The 19,626-nt window shown below is 35.1% G+C and overlaps 1 protein-coding gene and 1 long non-coding RNA gene across 2 annotated transcripts in view; one reads left to right on the top strand and one right to left on the bottom strand.

Annotated features, from left to right (window-relative positions):
* The window catches only part of LOC121733689 (integrin beta-6-like), a 43,292-nt gene that overhangs the window by 20,225 nt on the left and 3,441 nt on the right, over positions 1-19,626 (top strand). The window contains exons 3-8 of the mRNA XM_042124027.1: positions 1,982-2,283; positions 2,879-3,004; positions 3,311-3,409; positions 3,709-3,781; positions 5,054-5,432; positions 6,633-6,846. Coding sequence (XP_041979961.1) covers positions 1,982-2,283; positions 2,879-3,004; positions 3,311-3,409; positions 3,709-3,781; positions 5,054-5,432; positions 6,633-6,844 — 1,191 coding nt within the window. The 3' untranslated portion in view covers positions 6,845-6,846. The remainder of the gene's footprint in view (positions 1-1,981; positions 2,284-2,878; positions 3,005-3,310; positions 3,410-3,708; positions 3,782-5,053; positions 5,433-6,632; positions 6,847-19,626) is intronic.
* LOC121733735 lies at positions 2,523-18,162 on the bottom strand. Its single transcript, XR_006036604.1, has 3 exons — positions 18,099-18,162; positions 13,218-13,232; positions 2,523-2,533 (listed from the first exon to the last, which is right to left on the bottom strand). It is a non-coding gene; the product is annotated as an uncharacterized LOC121733735 (long non-coding RNA).

A 19,626-nucleotide genomic window follows, 5' to 3' on the forward strand; every position in this document is an offset into this window, starting at 1 on the left:
ACTCCTTTACTCTACATCAAATTCTATTTTTTTTTTTTTCAAATACTTAATAAGATTTTTTTTAATTATGAGTAGAGTCCGTACGTTTTTGTTTATCAACAAACGGTATTTTTAATGTTTTATACGTAGACCGTAATAAACTGTAAACGATCACGTTTTTAATTAATTGATCCATAAAGTTTGAAAATGTGATAGCTTAATTGTTTTATCATATCTCCTCTACAATATAAATTCTTCCAACCGAAATCGAATTTATTTCCCCAACTCTTATATATTTTTAACTCTTTTTAGGCACATTTGGCTTGTAATCACTCTTCTACAAATAAAAATTCTTAATTATAACAGTAGAGAACGGTATAGCTTGACTTTCTAAAATATAATATTTGAGTTGGTTAATGTTGGATAACTAATAAAAATTAAATCATAATTCTTGTAATGAAATAAACAGAAAAACTGTAGCATAAACAGCTCAAACGGAAGACTTTTCACCTACTATGAGTCCACTACCCTTCAAAATGTGAGCTTTATTGAGAATAAGTACTTAAAAGGAATTAAATGTACTTTGAATAGAAAAAAAATATTGCAGTTTTTATGCGAGTGGGCTAAAAATTTACCCCACGATGTTACTTAAGGGTTAAATGTTTATTTTTATTTTTTGTATTAAAAATAACGGTGTCTTAAACTGCACTTGGAGACCGTTTAAGATGCCATGGCTATTTAATTAATCGCTTTTGAGATGTCGTAAAGTTAATCTTAACTATCAGTAATCGGAAACCGAATATCAACATTTTTATTAGGCTCTAATATTCCATTCCAAAACATTAATATGGTGTATCGTAAAACCATGTAAAACACACTTTAAATTTACTTAAATAAAAGTGGATATGTAATATTATTATTTTACGATGATTGAAATACCGTAAAAATATATTGTACTCATCCTTAATGATAAGAACATAATAAAGTTTTTATCCCGGAAAAATGAACGGATTTTTGGCCCTTAAAACTAATTTTGGCTGAAAAAAGTTGCGGATTTAGATGATGATGGTCGCAGAAAAGGGCCCTTTTGTACTGAGAGGCCGATCGTTTCGTTCGAAATCAAAAGTCGAGTGTGTGAGTGCACGAAACGACAAATAAAACCCAGTATTACGTGCACTTTTTCCACTATATTCATTAATTACTACAAATTTAACTTAAAACACGACCGGTTTCGATATAAATCATCATCAGGTGTAACTACTTACACCTACCACCACTTCTTACCACCAAGAACCGACAGTACAATCAATTATATATATGCACAAAATGAGTCCAATATCATGGGGAGTGGGGACCTTAAAGAGATTTCTAATAGATGTACGACACAGCCATTAAGCACTTGTCCGACGTAATGATGTCCATCACGTCACGTCACATTATGACCCAATTGCTGTAACAATATAATCACACAAATTATGTACACCACTCAGGTACAGTTATGTAACTGATACCCGCCTTGATTGTATGTTGTGAGCTAAATTATGCTTAATAGCACAACAATTAAAATGAAGAGAGTGTCCGATACTAATTATAAGCCTTTCTAAGTTTGTATAAATAGACTTATAATAATTGCAATAGTCGATCTGTAAGAACTAATTGGAATATAGTGTCTAAGTGTGCACAAGCAGTATTATTAATAATTATGCTCTCATAACCCATTGGAACCAATAACCGGCATAACTGGCGAGAGTTTAGGCACAGGACCGACTCTTTGAGTTTCCCATCCCACTCATTGTTAATCTGTGTGTTTGACTATCAGGCGGTCAAACTTAAAAACAACATACGATCTTTGAAGAAAAGAATCAAAACCAATGTTCCAAGGTGGTGTCAAATTGTGCCTCCTTACTACTTACCTATTTTTGTCACAGCGAAGGTTTTTGTTAGCTTCTAAATCAGTAATACACTTAACACAATGGAACTGCAAATAAAAACAAATTTTCAGGTGACCATTTCCTCCAACTCTACACAAGAGCCCGTCGAAGCCTTCAACACGACGTCATGCAAGGACGGCGTCTGCACAGTGTCGATCGAGTCCCAACCCGACACCGGCTTCTGCAGGAATGACGGAAGGGTTGAAGAGTTCTACACCATCGCGATGAAGGTGAACGGGAGTGATGAGGAGGTGGTGATGAGGAACCACGTGCCGTGCGCATGCGAGTGCAGCCTGCATGTGGAAGTCCGATCCACGAAGTGCAGTGAGCGAGGAAACTTTTCCTGTGGCACCTGCGAATGTGAGAAGGGATGGTAAGAACTCGTGTATTAACGTTTTAAACATGCGCGCGTTAGCCCTTACCATAGCGATACCAAGGGGTCACTTGCACACGTGTGCTTGTCTGCGTTTGATTAAACATGTTAGCAAGTAGCTTCTGGAAGCATATAAAACTTTTACTGATCAAAAAGGAATTTAGGGATGCTGGCACCAGCTATGTTATTATTATAAATTATCACTATATATTTTTATATTTTAATTACCTCTTTTTAACATTTAGGTACTCTATATTTAGTCTCTTCTTAATAATACGAGTGCATTAAGATTAAAGTAGGTATACCTACATTAAATTCTGCGGAAAGAGATAACATTTACAGTTTTCTCTCTTATTTCAATTAAGATTTAAATTGCTGCACGGCGCGGGAACAATAATGTCAGAAAATGTAGGCGCCGAGCGTGTCAGCGTTATCAACCACGTTTTATCAATCGCATGATTTATTTATGAACAACATTATACATTTAAAGAGCTTTACTGACTCCTAGAACTCGGATATTTCTCAGCAATATTACAAAACGCTTTCCAATTGACAAGCTGTTGCATTGTACTAATGATGATTTAAATAATCGTAGGCACGGCGAGACTTGCGAGCTGCGAGACGTAGCAACAGGAGGGACTAAAGGGACAACAGCAGGAGCTGGCCACGCGTGTGACCATGGCGTCTGGATTGATAGCAAGTGCCAATGCAATGAACCCTGGTAAGCGATACCAGCAGGCTTAGTATAATAACATTAGAAACAGGAAAGAATCGACATGACGGCGTGAGAATGATTAGCTTGAATCCATGTTTTTGGCCATGGAAATCTACACATATTTTGTCCTATTAATGTACTTAGCTCTTGTTCCGTCATATACAATATTGGCCTTTACGGCTGTGTCAGACGATTAACGGCGTATTGGTCTGTGTAACAGCTCTTTTAATGGCCGAAGCCGATACGTGAACGACATAGACGACCACAGTGTCCCGTCATAATATGTTTCTGATGAAAATATATGTCTCTCAGGCACGGCGACTCCTGCCAGCAGCGAGACACGAAGTTCGACTACAGGTGCAAGGGACACGGCATCTGGAGCGACGGCAAGTGCCAATGTCATGGACACTGGTAAGTTATTATGTTATGTTTGTCGGTAGTTTCTTGTCTTTCCCTTATGCTTCGTACTATTATTATACTACAAGTGTATTCCATGACGTCCACGTCTTTAAATCTACGTGTACTTGTGTGTAAAATAATGTACAGTATAATGATATCAAATTTATGTTATTCATACATTAGAGTTAAACAAAATTTAACATAGACACAAAATATCTAGGAATTTAACACTATTGACTCTTTGTCTTTCGCTAAAACTTTATTCACGTGTACAGCAGTGTGTGCAAATGACGAAAATAGTTCGTTCTCAGGAGCGGGGAGTTCTGCGACACGTGCAATACGCGGGGGGACATCGCCGCCTGCAGCGTCCGCAATGAACAATACGTAAGTTCACTCTTTCTTCATTCCGAATGAATGAATGAATGAATCCCTGATGGCTCAGTTGGTGGGCTGTTGGTAGTTCAAGCCGGGGGTCGCGGGTTCGAATCCCGCCGACGGAAACAAAAAGTTTTCAAAGTTCCTGGGTCATGGATGTGTATTAAATATGTGTATCGTATAATAAAAAATCTTAAATATGTATTATGTACTCGTATTAAGTATAAAAGTATTAAATATATTTCCGTTGTCTGGTACCCGTAACACAAGTCCTTCAGGTACTTACCACGGGGGAAAACTGACGTGGTGTGAAACGTCCATTGATATTATTATTATTCATTTCTTGGTGTATTTATTTACTTTATCTTTTGTTCACTTATTTATTTAATTTACCAGCACGATCAGTATACTATAATGCCCAAACTTTACTTTAAGTATTTCACTACCAACAAGTTTTCATAACTTATAAAGTACTTTGAAATGTGTCAGCTTCAAAAGTTTGTTTACGAGTTAAATAATTTGACGAACATTTAAATACAAATTGGTATTTAATTTAACCAAACGATGCTGAACACGAATTTCTAAAATTCAGGTGCATTGTTTATTTAAATTCCGTAACATTAGCATACGATTTGGAAACGCGAGCACATTCTGAAGGCCAGTCGGATCACATTCCGGTGATAAGGGGAATGATAGGGCATCGTTAATTCACGAATTTATTGATATCGTCGAGTTTACAGCTCGGTAGGAATATATTAACAGCACAAGTGGGAATAGGGATTTATGTCTCTATTTCGAAACCGTATTCCAATTTCCGATACCGCTAGATCTTCTCGTATTCCTAAACCGCGTACCGACAAACACTGATGAAATAGTGAGTGCGTAGGCAGTATTCTATTAAAGCACGAGTGGCTCTTACCTGTATTAACCTAACTAGACATACAGCAATATTAGGTCCTATTCTGTCCTATTTTGGTCACCACAGAGTGGGTACTAGTGGACGGACGACGCCGCCGTGGACAGCCTCCAAAAAGATGGCGAGATGAACTGGATGCCTACAAGCCAGGCTGGCCTGCGGTGGTGTTGAGGCGAGCCAGATGGAAGACCTTGGGGGAGGCCTTTACCCAGCAGTGGGATAGTATAGGCTTATAAAAAAATCTGCTCTAGCAAACTCTTTTAAACTTAATTCAAAAATGAACCATAAGTACCCAATGAGCAGTCACGATCCGCCAAAACCCATCTCAATGATTGTTTTGTTCTGATCTCAATAATATACTTTAGGGTGAATGCTCCGGGCACGGGATCTGCGAGTGCGGCTGCGTGTGCTTCAACAACACGATCGGCTCCCGCTACTTCGACCCCACCAACTACTGCGAGGACCTGTGCATGGCCATCAGCAATGACTGCGACACGTGCGCGTTCACCTCCAAGCCGGGGCGGTGCGACGAGTGCAAGTTCCCCCTCACGCGCCAGCCCTACGTCGAGTCCAGGCTGGAGGAGAGAGACGAGCTGAACCGGGACATGTGGGTGAGGTGCAACGACACCCTCGACGGCTGCACCGTGGAGTACGTGGCCATGAGGGACGACGCCGGCGAGACCTTCATCATGATCGTCAAGTCCTGTGATCCCGTCACGGGAGCCGCTACCGGGCCAGTCGCTGGTAAGATTCAATTTGTTTTTTATATAAAATAAGGGGGCAAACGCGCAAATGGATCACCTTATGGAAAGCAACAGTCGCCCATGGACACTCGTAACATTAGAAGAGTTGCAGATACGTTGCCGGCCTTTTAAGAGGTAACACGCTCTCTTCTGACATTTGTAAACTCTGATGACCAAGTTAACAATATTCAAGGCAATAAGACTAATATAATATGTTGTGCTGGTTTCGACCATCATATTAACTTCCTTTTTTCTGATAACTACCGGAAGTGGATAATTTAATGAACAAATCAAGGTTTGAAAAACCCGCAGTCAGTATCATTTCCTCTCATGTCCCTTTAATTAATTATAACGTGTGTTTTGTCATTTTTGATATATTATGATAATATTATAGCTTCGGTTTATTCAGTTGTTTTGACTCTACGACAGTATGACGGCCAGATGTCTTATATCAATATATTTGTCTTTATCACTCAACCAGCTCAACCATAGCCTGTCTCTTTCATTCCGGTCTTATTTGTTTGTTCTTTGATATACACTTGTCCGTGGCGTTTAGGGAGTCTATTGTTTGTTTGAATTATGACTAATTGGACGGAAATTAATATTGAGATAAACGTTTTATCTCCATTACAAAGTTCTATTTATGTTCTTAACTCCTAATTACGTTTGTCATCATCATTGATATGTCACATCCCTTTAACAGTTAACTTTAACAGTCGAATCATACACCACTAGTTATAGGAGTAAAATATATAATATTAGTTTAAAATGAGGATATAAAGTTAGACTATATTTCATTTTAACAAAGCCTTTTATTTTTGGATTATTATTTAAAGTATTTTATAACTGTAAAATAAATTGTGTAGTAAAAGAAAGGTTCTTAAATAAAGATAGTTATCAGAGTTCGATAAGAGTTCGTCTGTGGTCACTATCAAATAACTTCTATCGTTTAGTAACTGAGTGTTATTGTTTTATTTTTATTGCTTTTCTACAATCCTTTCACAGACTTTCCAGTTTACGGGTTTTTTCAACTGGTGTTGTGATACTCTGTAGGAAAGTTCGACATTTAAATTCCTTACCTTTTATTCGTTTGGAACTATTTTTGACAGATTGGCAATCGTCCTTTATCATTTCACTAGAACAACTCATTTTTTTACATTTTTTTTTAATTTTGACAATCATGATGTATTTTCTCCCACAGTAACCGTCCCCATACTTCTTGGCGTGCTGCTACCTCTGGTAGCCGTGCTGGCAGCAGCTGGGTTCTACTTGTGGAAGAACCGAACACCCCCCCTCCCTCTCACGGACCCAGAGTACCAGAATATCGATGCTGAGGACTGCACGGGCGAGAACCCACTGTACAAACCCCCCACGTCATCCTTCAAGAACCCTACTTATGGGAAATGGCAGTGATGGTGAGTCTAATTATTTATTTAATGAAATGAAATTTGTTTTACATATTAAATAATTAATAATATTATTAACTAAAGAATAACATGTAGTCCCATTAGTTGTTCTAAATGCGGTGACTTGACACAGATTAATCCAAAAGATGCATTTTCGTGTAACGTGACTTATAATATGGTTAGACCAGCCTTTCCCAAAGTGGGCGATAACGCACCCTTGTGGGCGCTGAAGGTCTGAAGGGGGGTGTTGTGGGACCCAGAAAAAAATGGGGGCATTGTGTAGAGGCTGGGGGGTGATTTATTTCATCAGGATGCATTTTAAATTTAAACAGGGAGGGCGCTAAAATATAATTTGTTCTTAAAGTGGGCGGTAGACAAGTCTGGGTTAGACAAATACAGGTAGTATTTGTAGTATCTATTTGAAACCAGGAATTACAAATTACTTATTAGTGTATGATTAGTTAGACGTATCACGTAGCTAGTTCGACCTTACAAAATGAATTGAAAGAAACGTGTTTTTGTGTTCCCATCTGGCAGCACCATAAATATGTGCCAGGTGTAAGGAATGCAAAATAAAAATGGCTTCCAAAAAAACCGCTAGAGTTGCATTACTGATTGTGACCTTGTCAGCTGACAACACCGCAAGTCGCAACACGGGTCGCTACGTGACTCCACACTTGTTTGAGCACACTCACGTCACGTCACGTCATATTTTTTTCCTTCAACATGCTTCAACTAATAAATGATGATAGCCTAGTAACTTGATAGGTGATAGGATAGTCTTTGAATTATTTTCTTTGAAGATGAGATATAAATTATAATCTTGTTCTTGACTGTTACTTGTTAGTTATAATATGACAGAATATTTCCCTAAATTGAGTGTTTATTTTATTTGTTAAAATTACCAATACCTAAACCGCTATTTTAATATACTGAAAAGTAACTTTGTAAATGATAATACTTATTTGTGTATGAGTCCAGTTGCCCCTGTATAGAGTTCACTGTGAAAGTAGCGACGCTGAAGGAGTAACTTTTTTTTTAATTTTGTATGCGAAAATTCCTGACGTAGAGGCACAAATCACAAAAAAATACTATTTCTGCGCTGCTACTTTTACAATGAACTCTATAATATAAGGGACACAAACACACCCTAAATTCTTCCTAAAGTATTATTGCTTATATTGTTAAACACTGTATAAAAAATAAATCCAAATCTTACGTGTTCATAATGATTTAAATCTTAAATTACTATTTTATTTTACTTCGGGATATTTTAATTTTTAAGTGTCGAAGAGTTCGAGAAGAAAAATTGTAACATTTTAATTTCGTTTTTAATTATCATAGGACGTCAAGGGACTGATATGAATTTAATTTATAGCTCATTATAAATCAATTACGTATAGAATGTCGTCGCGTTATCGAAGCGCCTTCGTGGCTCTTCCATCTTTGTTGGTCAATCAGTATCTACTACAGATATTGGCTTCTATTAGAATACTAGTTTACTGTTTAGTCTGACGATTAGACTTTGATCGTAAAGATCTAATTCCACGTATATTTTTAGGGATGAAAGTGAATTGTAATAATATATTCCTAATGGGCGTACCAAAATATATTCACAGCCTACAAATCTTCTTTTCAGAAGTTGCTTGAAAGTAGTAGTCGTGGATATTTTATTTGCATGTAAGTTGTAACTACATAATTATTATGTCCTAATGGGTACTAACTACTTTTAACTTGAATTTATTTCTGTTTATAACAACAATATTTCTTTCTGTGCACCAGATTGGTTTGAAATTCAATACACCTATTAATTTAATGTGGTTATTTCAAAACTTTACTTAAAAGGTGGCACCAGGCCTTAACTAAAGCAGTAAAAAATCTTAAGTAGGGCAATTGCCGTTCAGAGGTGAAGCCAATAAGTTCATAGTTTGGTCCTTGTTGACAACCGCACTTGAACTTTCCTTGGGTTCCGTAATAAATTATAGTTAAGTGTGGAACCATTAATTTATTTGTTACCACAAAAATCTGTACAATACTTTTTACTTTTGAAATTGACAGGTTTTTATTTGGATTGATGCAAAGCAACTCCTTAAACTAGACGTGAAATCACGTCAAAGGTATGTTTTCACGGTTGTAGATTTGTGCCTGGTTATTTGTTTTTCATGTTACAAGATAAAATTCGTTTTACTCAATACATAAAATACAATTCTGCTCATGCGGAATAACGATTAAATACATTTTAGGTTCTGCATTCGAAATCAGAAACCTGTCACCAAATCTGATTGCCAAACGCATATTTTGCGTACTTGATTGTTTTAAGGGAAAGTGTCTGTCAGCTGTTTAATGCCAAGGGCACAACACAGGCTACTCGACCCGGCCACTCGCTGATTAATTTTATTGCTCCGAGCACTGAGCCCACATGTATCCTTATTATGTTGTCTGGTGCTCGTAATGCTATATTTTGGCAAATTCTTGCATTATACTTTTGCCACTATTTACTTACAATTACAATATTTATTTACAATTTTTACTTACAATTTTGCCACTATTTAGACTTTGGTAACTATGTTATTATTCTTAAAAGTGTTAATACTGAATACCACTTTGATACCCTACATTAAATTCTGCAGAAAAGTTATCAAATAGTCACTACAGTGAACTAATAACCTGCTGTATCTATTATATACTATATCTATTATAAAATATGTCAAAAACCGTGTTTTCTGTATAACCATAAAAATATAATATGTTATTATTATTAAAAGTGTTCGATACTAACGACCCATTTGATACCCTACATTAAATTCAGCAGAAAGTTATCAAATAGTTTACACTACAGTGAACTATAATTGACCTGCTGTATCTATATGCTAATTGCTAAGATATTTCAAAAACCGTGTTTTCTTTGTAATTTGTAAACAAATCAATGAAATTATTATTAAAGTGTAATAAAAAATAAATTATACACATAAGTCAAGCGATAGCGTAATCTTCTTCATAATTAAGGACACGCTGTATATGGTTATCGAGTAGCTGGTACATAAGTAGAACTTCACTAATGACTCAACGTACTCGGAAAACTTAACAAGATTTATAAGCATTTTATTTCCTAGACAGTTTCGTCCTTATACAGGCAAACTGCATAAGACTACATCATATAAATTGCGTTGCATTCCGTGATGCTTCGCCTTTACTTAATAAAATTTTCTTTGACTTTTCGGTCAATGCAATTTTGTGCTTTTTCCAGCTTTGTTTTCTGTCTGATTAATTTTATTGCAGTTTTGGCACCCCTAGGGCCTCCATAAGGTTATACTAAAATGTTTTCGTGGTTGATTTTGTCCATCCTAGCGTAAAGGAGTCTGACTAATGCCTTGAGAAATACCAAATTTCATTAGTTACGTTGTTTTTGTTTGCGGTTATTCTACTAAGGATAACTTATGTTAAAGTAAAGCCACGAGGAAAATTAACATAAAACTGAAATACCAAGTGATTAAAGTTTGATTATAACAAAAAATATTATAAAAAATATGTGATCACGAAACTGTATCTGTCACTTCTTTGAATTGCTTTTAAGGGAAATCAGTCAATCATTCAAGACCACAAACGTACCTTAATAGCGAAGATACTATGATATTAAGATGAAGAAAACATGTGCAGTCAAACAACAAACAGTAATATCACGTATAAAACGTACTAAACAAGAATATAAGGCGACAATATTGAGTGGTAAGCACGACTGCTACTGTTCTGGGAGCACGGCAGTGCTCCAGCCAAGCTTTTGAGCAAAGGCACGGCCGTACCATACTTTTCTCGAAGCGGTTCGCGGCTTTTTTACACCCCCTTTATCTTCGATGTTAACAAAGCTAGGGATTTAAAATTTTGGTGACTAGGAGCAAGTAAGAAAACTAGCTTAACCTCTAAATTACATAACATTTCGATAAATATTTTAATAGTTACGGATGATCAAAGTATAAATAGAGCCACTATAATAATTATAAAATAAAGAAAACTATTGATAAATTCACTGAATGTTGATTTAAATTACAAAATAAGTCGAAGGCTTGGCTTGAATATGATCTGAAAACTTTTTACGATAGGTATATTGCATGGCTATGCAATATTTTGCTTGGCTGCTTTTTACATTTAATGTTTTGGTGGGATGTGATATTAACCACAATCCACAACTCACAACTTAACCTACATAATATTATTAGATGAATAGCATAAACATGCTTTAACGTAAATCAATTAAATTAATATACTTACTTAGTTCACGTTAGTTGACTTCTAGCACATTTAATTTTAAAACTACTAAGTACATCTAAAATAAATAATATGAATTTGAATTATTTTAATCTTAATAGGAACCTAAGATTCTTATATACATGCAGCTCTACCGTAACATAGACTATTTCTATATAGAATAATCTATATAGAAATAAGAACAAACCCCAGATAAATGTATCAAAATAACGATGTTTATACATTTATATTAATTAAAATGTGAATTTGCTACACTTAGATGAAATAATACAACAAGTTCGTGTTATTTCTAATTCGTGAGTAACTGAAAACATCATAACATCCTTTTGAATATTGCAATAACATCATGAGTCTTACTTACCCACATCCTTTCAACAACAAAACAATATGTACAGTTCCAGACCAAAAAGATTTAGCGATGCGTTGGTTTTAGCATTTTAGATATTATATTATCATGTAGAGATGTAAAAATACTTTTACAAAACATGTATGGTAGGTTTTGAATGTTTATAAGAATATAATATACTTTTGAAATATATTAATTACGCTTTTTAAAGGCATACTATCGTGATTAAAACAAACCAATCAAAAACAAATTTACTCCTACTGTTTCTATTATGTATTCATGTTAAAGGTTAGCAACATTCAGATATATATTTTTTTTAAATCCCACCGGTCAGTCACTCTCGACCGAGATAAGCAGGGGTCAGGCAATAACCTAAGCTGACCCATTATTATCTGTTTTCGAAGCATATGGTCTTGTTAGTCATTTTACTGCCTCTTAATCAGCCCAGTTTGGCTTGTGGTTTGTTTTCAAAGGAATTGGCTCCAACGTCCTTCTTATAACATTTTCGTGGAATTATTATTGAGTTCTGTTATGAATTTGCAAAGTGCATGTTGTGGATTTAATACGACCATGATCAGATCTCCTTGTTATATACAATCTATGTAGCAACAGACTACTTCAGTATATCGATGAGAGTTCTGCTTTTGGTAAACCCTTTCAAATACTATTTGGCCATTTTCACCTCTAGTGAAACGAAGTTGTTTGAAGTAGTTTAAACACATTACACAATTTTCTTGTTGCACAAATGAAATCTATTTAGTAGTTATCACTTATCAATCTGTTCCCAAACGCTACATTCACTTGCTGAAATTGGCGTAAATTTATATCCTCAAATAGTTTGTGTAATGTAGTTCGCTCTATTACTCGATAGTAAGTTATGTTAGTACGCCCACGTAAATTTCTAAGTAGATTTCCGTAACTTAAGTAATACGAAAATGATCGTTCACCGCGGTACCGGTTTTGAAGTTTCCTACCCGCGTGGGAGGACCTACCTCCAACGCGGGTATCCTACGACCTACGTGCTAGTAACAATCTTGATAGTGTAAAATCTTAGATTACATACTTGCGTGTACTTTCGTTTTATATAGGTCAGAAAATGCCAAGCATTTGAACGCCTACTTATATACATATACTTGCTATATTTATCATCTACCTTTCTTCTTATATACTTTCCTTCTATTTACCTTTTCATCACGGTAGAAAATATCAACTATGTACACTGTGTAAAAAGGTATTATTCAAATTACAATCATCTTTTAAAATTGAGATAAAATATTATAAACCTTATATCGCACTTGCAAGTTCAAAATTCTCAAAATCAACACAATAATATGAATACGGTATGTGATGTTTATTTTCCGTAAGACAACATTTGAGGATGCACGAGCTGCGAAGACAAACATTTGCTTTGATTCTTTGAACGTCCATTTTGAGTCATAAAGATAGTATATTATGTTGACCGTTAAGGTGAGTATTAGTGGCGATGACTGCGGCTTGATTTGACCTTACAACGAACAAGTGACTCATCTGCTATTTGGTAATTCGCGAGTTCCGTGGTATTTGCATAGTGCTACCAGAAGCAAAGATACTAAACAAATTCTAAATAGATTTGTGATTCTCATTTACTTACTCTATCTCCTACTCCTTTTACCTTTCGAGCTTTCTTCTGATTAATTTTGTTGCGGGTCCTAAGACAGATTTAGCTTGTCCCTTGCGCGGAGATCATATCCCTTGAGATCATATCAAAAAGTTCCCGTGTTGATCTTACAACAGCAGTGTAAATAACCTCTATTGCTCGATTTATTTTTTACTTATTAGGCCTTCTGTTTGATAACAATTTTGCCAGCAAAAGAAATCCTATATTTCTCACTGTTTAGTAGCAGTTTTATGTGATTAAACTACATTGTTTTGTACTCGCCATTCCTTGTAATATTCACCACAGAACCTGTGTCATGCGGCTGATAGTTGACGTCATTCGCGATTCCTCGTCCCAAGTTTCCTGTGCATATCGTTTTATTCGGTATCTCTGTTCTCACAAGTGCAGATCGGGATGACGTAGGTGTGACGTCAGGACTTCGGCATGGCCTAGCTGATTGACTGACTCCTAAGTCCTAGATACATTTAATTAACCAATTTTAGCCGCTGACAGCCAATTTGTGGGGCACCGTGGTCTAGATTTGAGACAAATTACAGTGATTTATGTGCTTAGAGTGTCCTGAGACAGGACTGGTGCATTCGTATGAGTTTATAATAAGATAAGGCTAAGTTTCTCAAACAGTTTTTTAAGTTTTTCTCTGAAGTTTTATCGTCTCTGCTTATCAGGAAAACATGATGTTTTCCTGATAAGAAGAGACAATATTAGCCTAATATTAGCCTATTCTCCTCAAAAATAGTAAACACCATTGTAGAGCTCTTGATATTTGTAAGTTGCCTGAAATCACCTTTTTTGCTTACGTTTATGCACTAGATGCAGTTATACGGAAGTTTTTTTAACTACTAATATGAGGTAACAGCTTAAACTCACCACTCAAAAGTGGCTGTAAAAACGTGTGGTGTGAATGCACCTTTATTGTAACCGCACGTATTTTCCAAGAAGTTAATTTTAACATGTCTATCTATAGCAGAATTGCTCTTTTGTTTTACCACTTGTTGAGTTTACTTTTAAGAAAGATAGAATAGTGAAATATAAGTTTATTTTAAAAAATATTGATTAATACACTAGATACCTACTAAATATTTAAGCCGTAGGTCCATCCGTAAAATGTTATTTATAAAAAATAGCTTTACATATTAAAATTATAATTGATGAATATTAATATTCAAATTATTATAAATAATAATCAATAACGAACATAAATACATGCCAAGGACACGTCGAGTATATTATTACTGTCTGGTTATGAACGGCGCCTTATTATAACTCGTTTTTATAATAACATAGGGGATAGATAGTAATATTATCATTTTTACAATCTCTACCTCCATACTTGGAGCTAGTTACCATAATGAAGTAGGTACCTCGAGCAAATATTTTCTAGAAATAATATTATTATCTTCCTACGCAATTCTTAAAGTCCATATAATTTTTGACGACCGAATAATACCTTGCGTTTTCAAAGATGCTGATGATTCTATTGATGATTCTATATGAGGTTCAGGGCTCATAAAATTACTCAGTAATCAATTCTAACATCTCAGTTCTTACCAAAACTAACCAACACTTTCTAATCTATATTATAATCCTAAATATACTCAAATATTTGGATTATTTTATTTTACCGAAATCTTATTTAATATCTCTGTACAGTCAAGACCTCTTTTAAAGCCTAATGCTTCAGTAATGCACTTCAGCCTTATTTTAAGCAACAACGACCTCTTTATGGTCCTCAATCCTCATAGAATACAGAGGATACATAAGTCAGTATTTCAGATAACTAGCATCCGTTCTGAGACCATATTTTGTAGCGACAATTGACTTCTGTTTGCGCTTACTGTCTGGTAGTTATTTTAAGATATCAGCCCAATTATATGGTACAATACAAGATTAATGTAAAGGCCTTACGCTGGTAACCGGGCCAATCAGATATGTCTGGTTTATTAATGGTGGTTGTAAGTAACCTGTAGTTCATAGTCACAAGTCATTAATGTTATGTTTGGACATGCTAATGGTGGCCTAAAAACAATTGACTAATTGGACTGCGCAGTTCTAGTCCAGTAGCCATACTAATATTTTATTCCCTGTAACTTCATTAGACAGAAATTCGCAGGAGCCATACATATTAAAATCTATCCCACGTCCTACCTCGGGACTAAAAATATAATATATTATCATATTAAGTTAATAATTATACTAAATATCATCTTTATCAGTTCAGCGACCAAATAGTAATTGCTAAGTGAAATAATAAATTATTATAATAGTATCTAAAGAGTAACCTAAGACTCTTTCTCATGTAGGTACGGTACTTACTACTCGCATTACGGAATCAGCTTTTTATACATAAAGAAAACAAAAATGGCAAGGGTTTAGTAACCTTCAGCACCTTTTACACAGAAAATAGAATGTTGAGGAACTACAAGTCAAGTGAGGAACCACATTTCAATAAGTCTGTGGTCACCGCTCCCCGATAAGAGGTCAAGACTCCGGTATCAAAGGACGAGTCTGTCTGTAGCTCCCCACAGTAATAAGGATGCCACAATTATGATGCGTTGTTCGTCGCCTATCGTATTTTAGTGTCGATAGTATTTGATAGAGTACGAGTATGTTATAGGTGTAATATTCGTTCGAAAACAGAATTAGTGGACGTAAATTTTTATACAGATTTTTTCGTACTGTTAGGTTAGGTTATGTTAGACACTGTACTCGTACTGTGTACAGTATAGTATTATGCCTAAACCTTACTACTTATAAGTTATACAGTGAACAGTATAACTTATAAGTAGTAATTGCAATGGAAATTTTTAGTAATAAAGTAGCTAAACGATTGTGCATTTCCGTATGCATAATGCTACCGTCTTCTGCGATGTCGGCTTACCCGAACATTACGTGGGCTGGATAAATAAAAATTCTAAGTTATAGTCATAATAATAATATCTATAAATATGACAGAAGACCCTAACACATCTTCTCTGTGGTCGTAAAACTGACTCCTTTCGGATTGAGTTCTTATTCCGACGGAATTTTTGATAAAATTTACGATACTTTATGCCATAACAATAATTTGGAGCTTTCCCAAAGTCCAGGAATTATTTAAATGAGTGTTGACAGTGTTGATTTATCCAACGATTATGTTTTGAATAACTCCCACCAACCTTCATATTTTATAGCGCAAGAACGTATTGAATTTTAGCTTTTGTGTGCAGTGGAAAGCTCGTTCTTTTGTCTCTATGATTTATTGAAGGATATTAGGGATATATTCATCTATATAGAAAAGATTTAGAATCGTAGGTTAATAGTTTTCTAGTTAAATTAGTTAATTATAGCATTAGCGCCTAGCAGCGTCTAAAATAGGTCACCAAATGTCTTACCTTTAAATTATATTTCGTTTATCTTATTTCATCATTCATAATAATATTTTAATTAAATGCTCGTCAGGATATTAATTCTTGGTCGTGGTAATGATATTAATAATTTTAGTGGTTCTTATTTCTTCTAACGTATTTTGTTTCTATAAAACTTATAGACGGCTAGGGTGTTGGACTGCGACATAATATAAAAACAAAGTTTTAAGAAAACCCACAAAGGCTCATAATATTCACACACAGTCCACAGAGATTCTACCTAAGAATCTCCGTGGCATGTCTCACGGCTCAGAGATATTTTACGATTATCTTCAACTTACGGCCGTTCCCAATCTATCTCTGGTTTTGCCCTGCTAGAGATAGGAATAGCTCACATTAGACATTAGATTTTATGTCAATTCAATGTTAGCTGCGATCGGTTGTCTGTCAAACCAGAGATAGATTGAATATTGGGAACGGCCGTTAATGTAGAGTTTGGTAGAAAATGTATAGAGCTTACGTCAGAATCTTCATTTGATTAAAGTTATCCAATTTAATTAGACGTCTCTCAATGGGGCCGCCGGACTCGATGTATGTATCTAGCGAAAAATTCTCATCGTAACCTTACCACATCTGTCAATCTTCATACCCTCGCGATAGGAAGCGGCAATTGTCGAATGCGTCGCGGAAATGCACATGCTATGAGCAATATTCTTATACAACAGCTGACTTATGTATAGCCCTCAATATTGCTGGTTACAATAATTAAACCATTGACTCAAAGGCGATAACACCATGATAAAATGTGAAATACAGAAGCGGGTCATTCATTTAATATTTATATTTTATAGTTTAAAGTTTATATGATATGGGCAGATGGAAATAAAATATATAACAGCTTTTAAACTAACCACTTTCAAGATTTTTCACAAATATAAATGTTGTTTGTCCTATGAAAATGAAGCTGCTCACAAAAAATTTGCTTGATAGTAAACAAAAAAAATTGTTCTAGGGCTCCCTGACTATAGCTAATTTATTTAATTGTCCTTATTCGATCGTCACTTAACTGCAAATGGGCCTTAGAAATTGCGACTTCCAAATTGACAGTGCAAGGGAATTAACGAAGGGTCTGAGGGTCAATAACCACTGCCAATCCATAAGTTACGGTGATTCAGAACGCAAAAACGTTCAAACATTTTCGCATATTATATTCGTTAACTCTATATAAATATGTGATGCCGAATTATTCGGAAATCTGTGAATCATAGTATTACGCAGCGCATGGGGGAGGCGAGACTAAAACTTGATTATAGCTCAGATATTTAGGTAATCTACAAGTCTAATAACCTAGCGGCGCTTTATACAATCTAGTTTTCATTTAATTCAGTGATATTCTCTTTTATGAATCATAACATTATTTACAGTTACGTTTTAAAAGCTTATGTTATGCTGTATACGTCTGAGTTCTGAGTTCTGACGATATGATAACTATTTATTTTTTAGCTATTGTTGGCCCAACTAAATATGTTTATTGTTAACGGAAAATTATGATACAGAACCAATGCTGTATGGTCGCAAAAACAGGAAAGTTGAATAATGTGTACTACCACAATAACATAAACTGGTAAAATTACCCCATACTCTGGTTCACAAGTGCCATTTTCCTCAAAACCTGATCTCATTCACCGAAAATTATGATTTTGGTCTCATTTGATTCAGAATACTATTTAGAACATTCTATCAAAATTCCAAGAGGGGCTGAAAAAAAATGCAAAAGATTTATTATCTTACAATAAAATAAACAAAAAAAAGGTTTTTTTTTTAATATTTCAAAAACTATTTGAGATAATCAAAATTGGAAAATAGATCCTTAAAGAGCAGGAAATTTCCCAAAAAAAACCTACCTCCTAGAACTGTATCAACAATCCTTTTAACTTTAATTGTGATTTGTGCGGCGAAAATAACCGCATAGTCGGGTTTCGCGTGATTTGCCGCAATCTGCCACGTGAACTAAAAAATATATTTTAACTGATTAAATATTAATATAAAGGAATAAAAAAAATGGTACTAAGTAGACATATCAATAAACAATAATCCGTCAACAAAAATAAATTAAGTATCACACTTTGTGTACATGTCTGATTTACCAATAATTGTTGTTTATATTTAAGTATTTTTGTAATTTTTGTGCACAATAAAGTGTATTAGTTGTTGTTGTTGTTTGTTTAATTGTTATGCTTTTGTTAATTTGTTAATAGTCACCATTTTAATGTTAACATAAAAACGCTAATTATAACAAAACAAGAAATCTAGAATTTTTTATCGTTCTTCTGAGCTAATCTTAAAAGGGCTCAGAAGAGATCCCCGTTGAAAAAATTCAAAAATTTTGATTTTTTACTTTTAATGAACAATCAAATGCATTCAAGAATTTTGAGTGCACAAGAAAAACACGGTTTTCTACTGATAAAGTACAACAAATCCGAATTGATGTATGATTAGGGAATGCAATCTCGTTCGAGAACGAGATCTCGCGAGATCTCGGCCTTTTTTAGCGAGATTGATCTCGGACGAAAAAAAGGCGCGATCTCGCGAGTTTAACGAGATTGCACTTGAGCATAAAAACGTCTTATTCGAAGCGCGGACTGACACGGACGGAGTTGCGATCACAGAGTAAAAACAAAGAGGAGCTGGCATAAGCAACTGCGCTCTGTGATTTTCAACTAGGTCCTGAATTTTGACTTCTCGTTGTTTTATTAGTTACAAAAGAACTGTTTTATTACTAAAAGATTTGTGTTTGATAGTATGCGCTTTTATAATTCTGGACGTCACGTTATCGTGGACGCCGGCTTCCACGATAAGTTGTTGGGTACGTGAAAAGCCCTTTTGATTTTACGCACCGCGGACGTTTTGTGCGGTTCAGAAGTGTAGACGTCGTGATGTCCTTTAACGTGCACGTTAAAAAGTTATCGTCGACGGAAATTTAAAAACGTCTTCATATTATATTTCCATAAATTGTACTCCCTATGTGTCGTTTTACTGCGGACGTCCACGATATTACCGCCACGTCCAAAATTATAAAAGCGCACATTAGAAGAGAAGACTGGTTGTTTATTTCATTTGTTATTTAATAGATAGAAGATACGTACTTATGTCAAAGTTTACTACTTAAAAATTATAGA

The sequence above is a fragment of the Aricia agestis genome, chromosome 1, assembly GCF_905147365.1.
Source record: "Aricia agestis chromosome 1, ilAriAges1.1, whole genome shotgun sequence".
In the NCBI taxonomy this organism is placed as follows: Eukaryota; Metazoa; Arthropoda; class Insecta; order Lepidoptera; family Lycaenidae; genus Aricia; species Aricia agestis.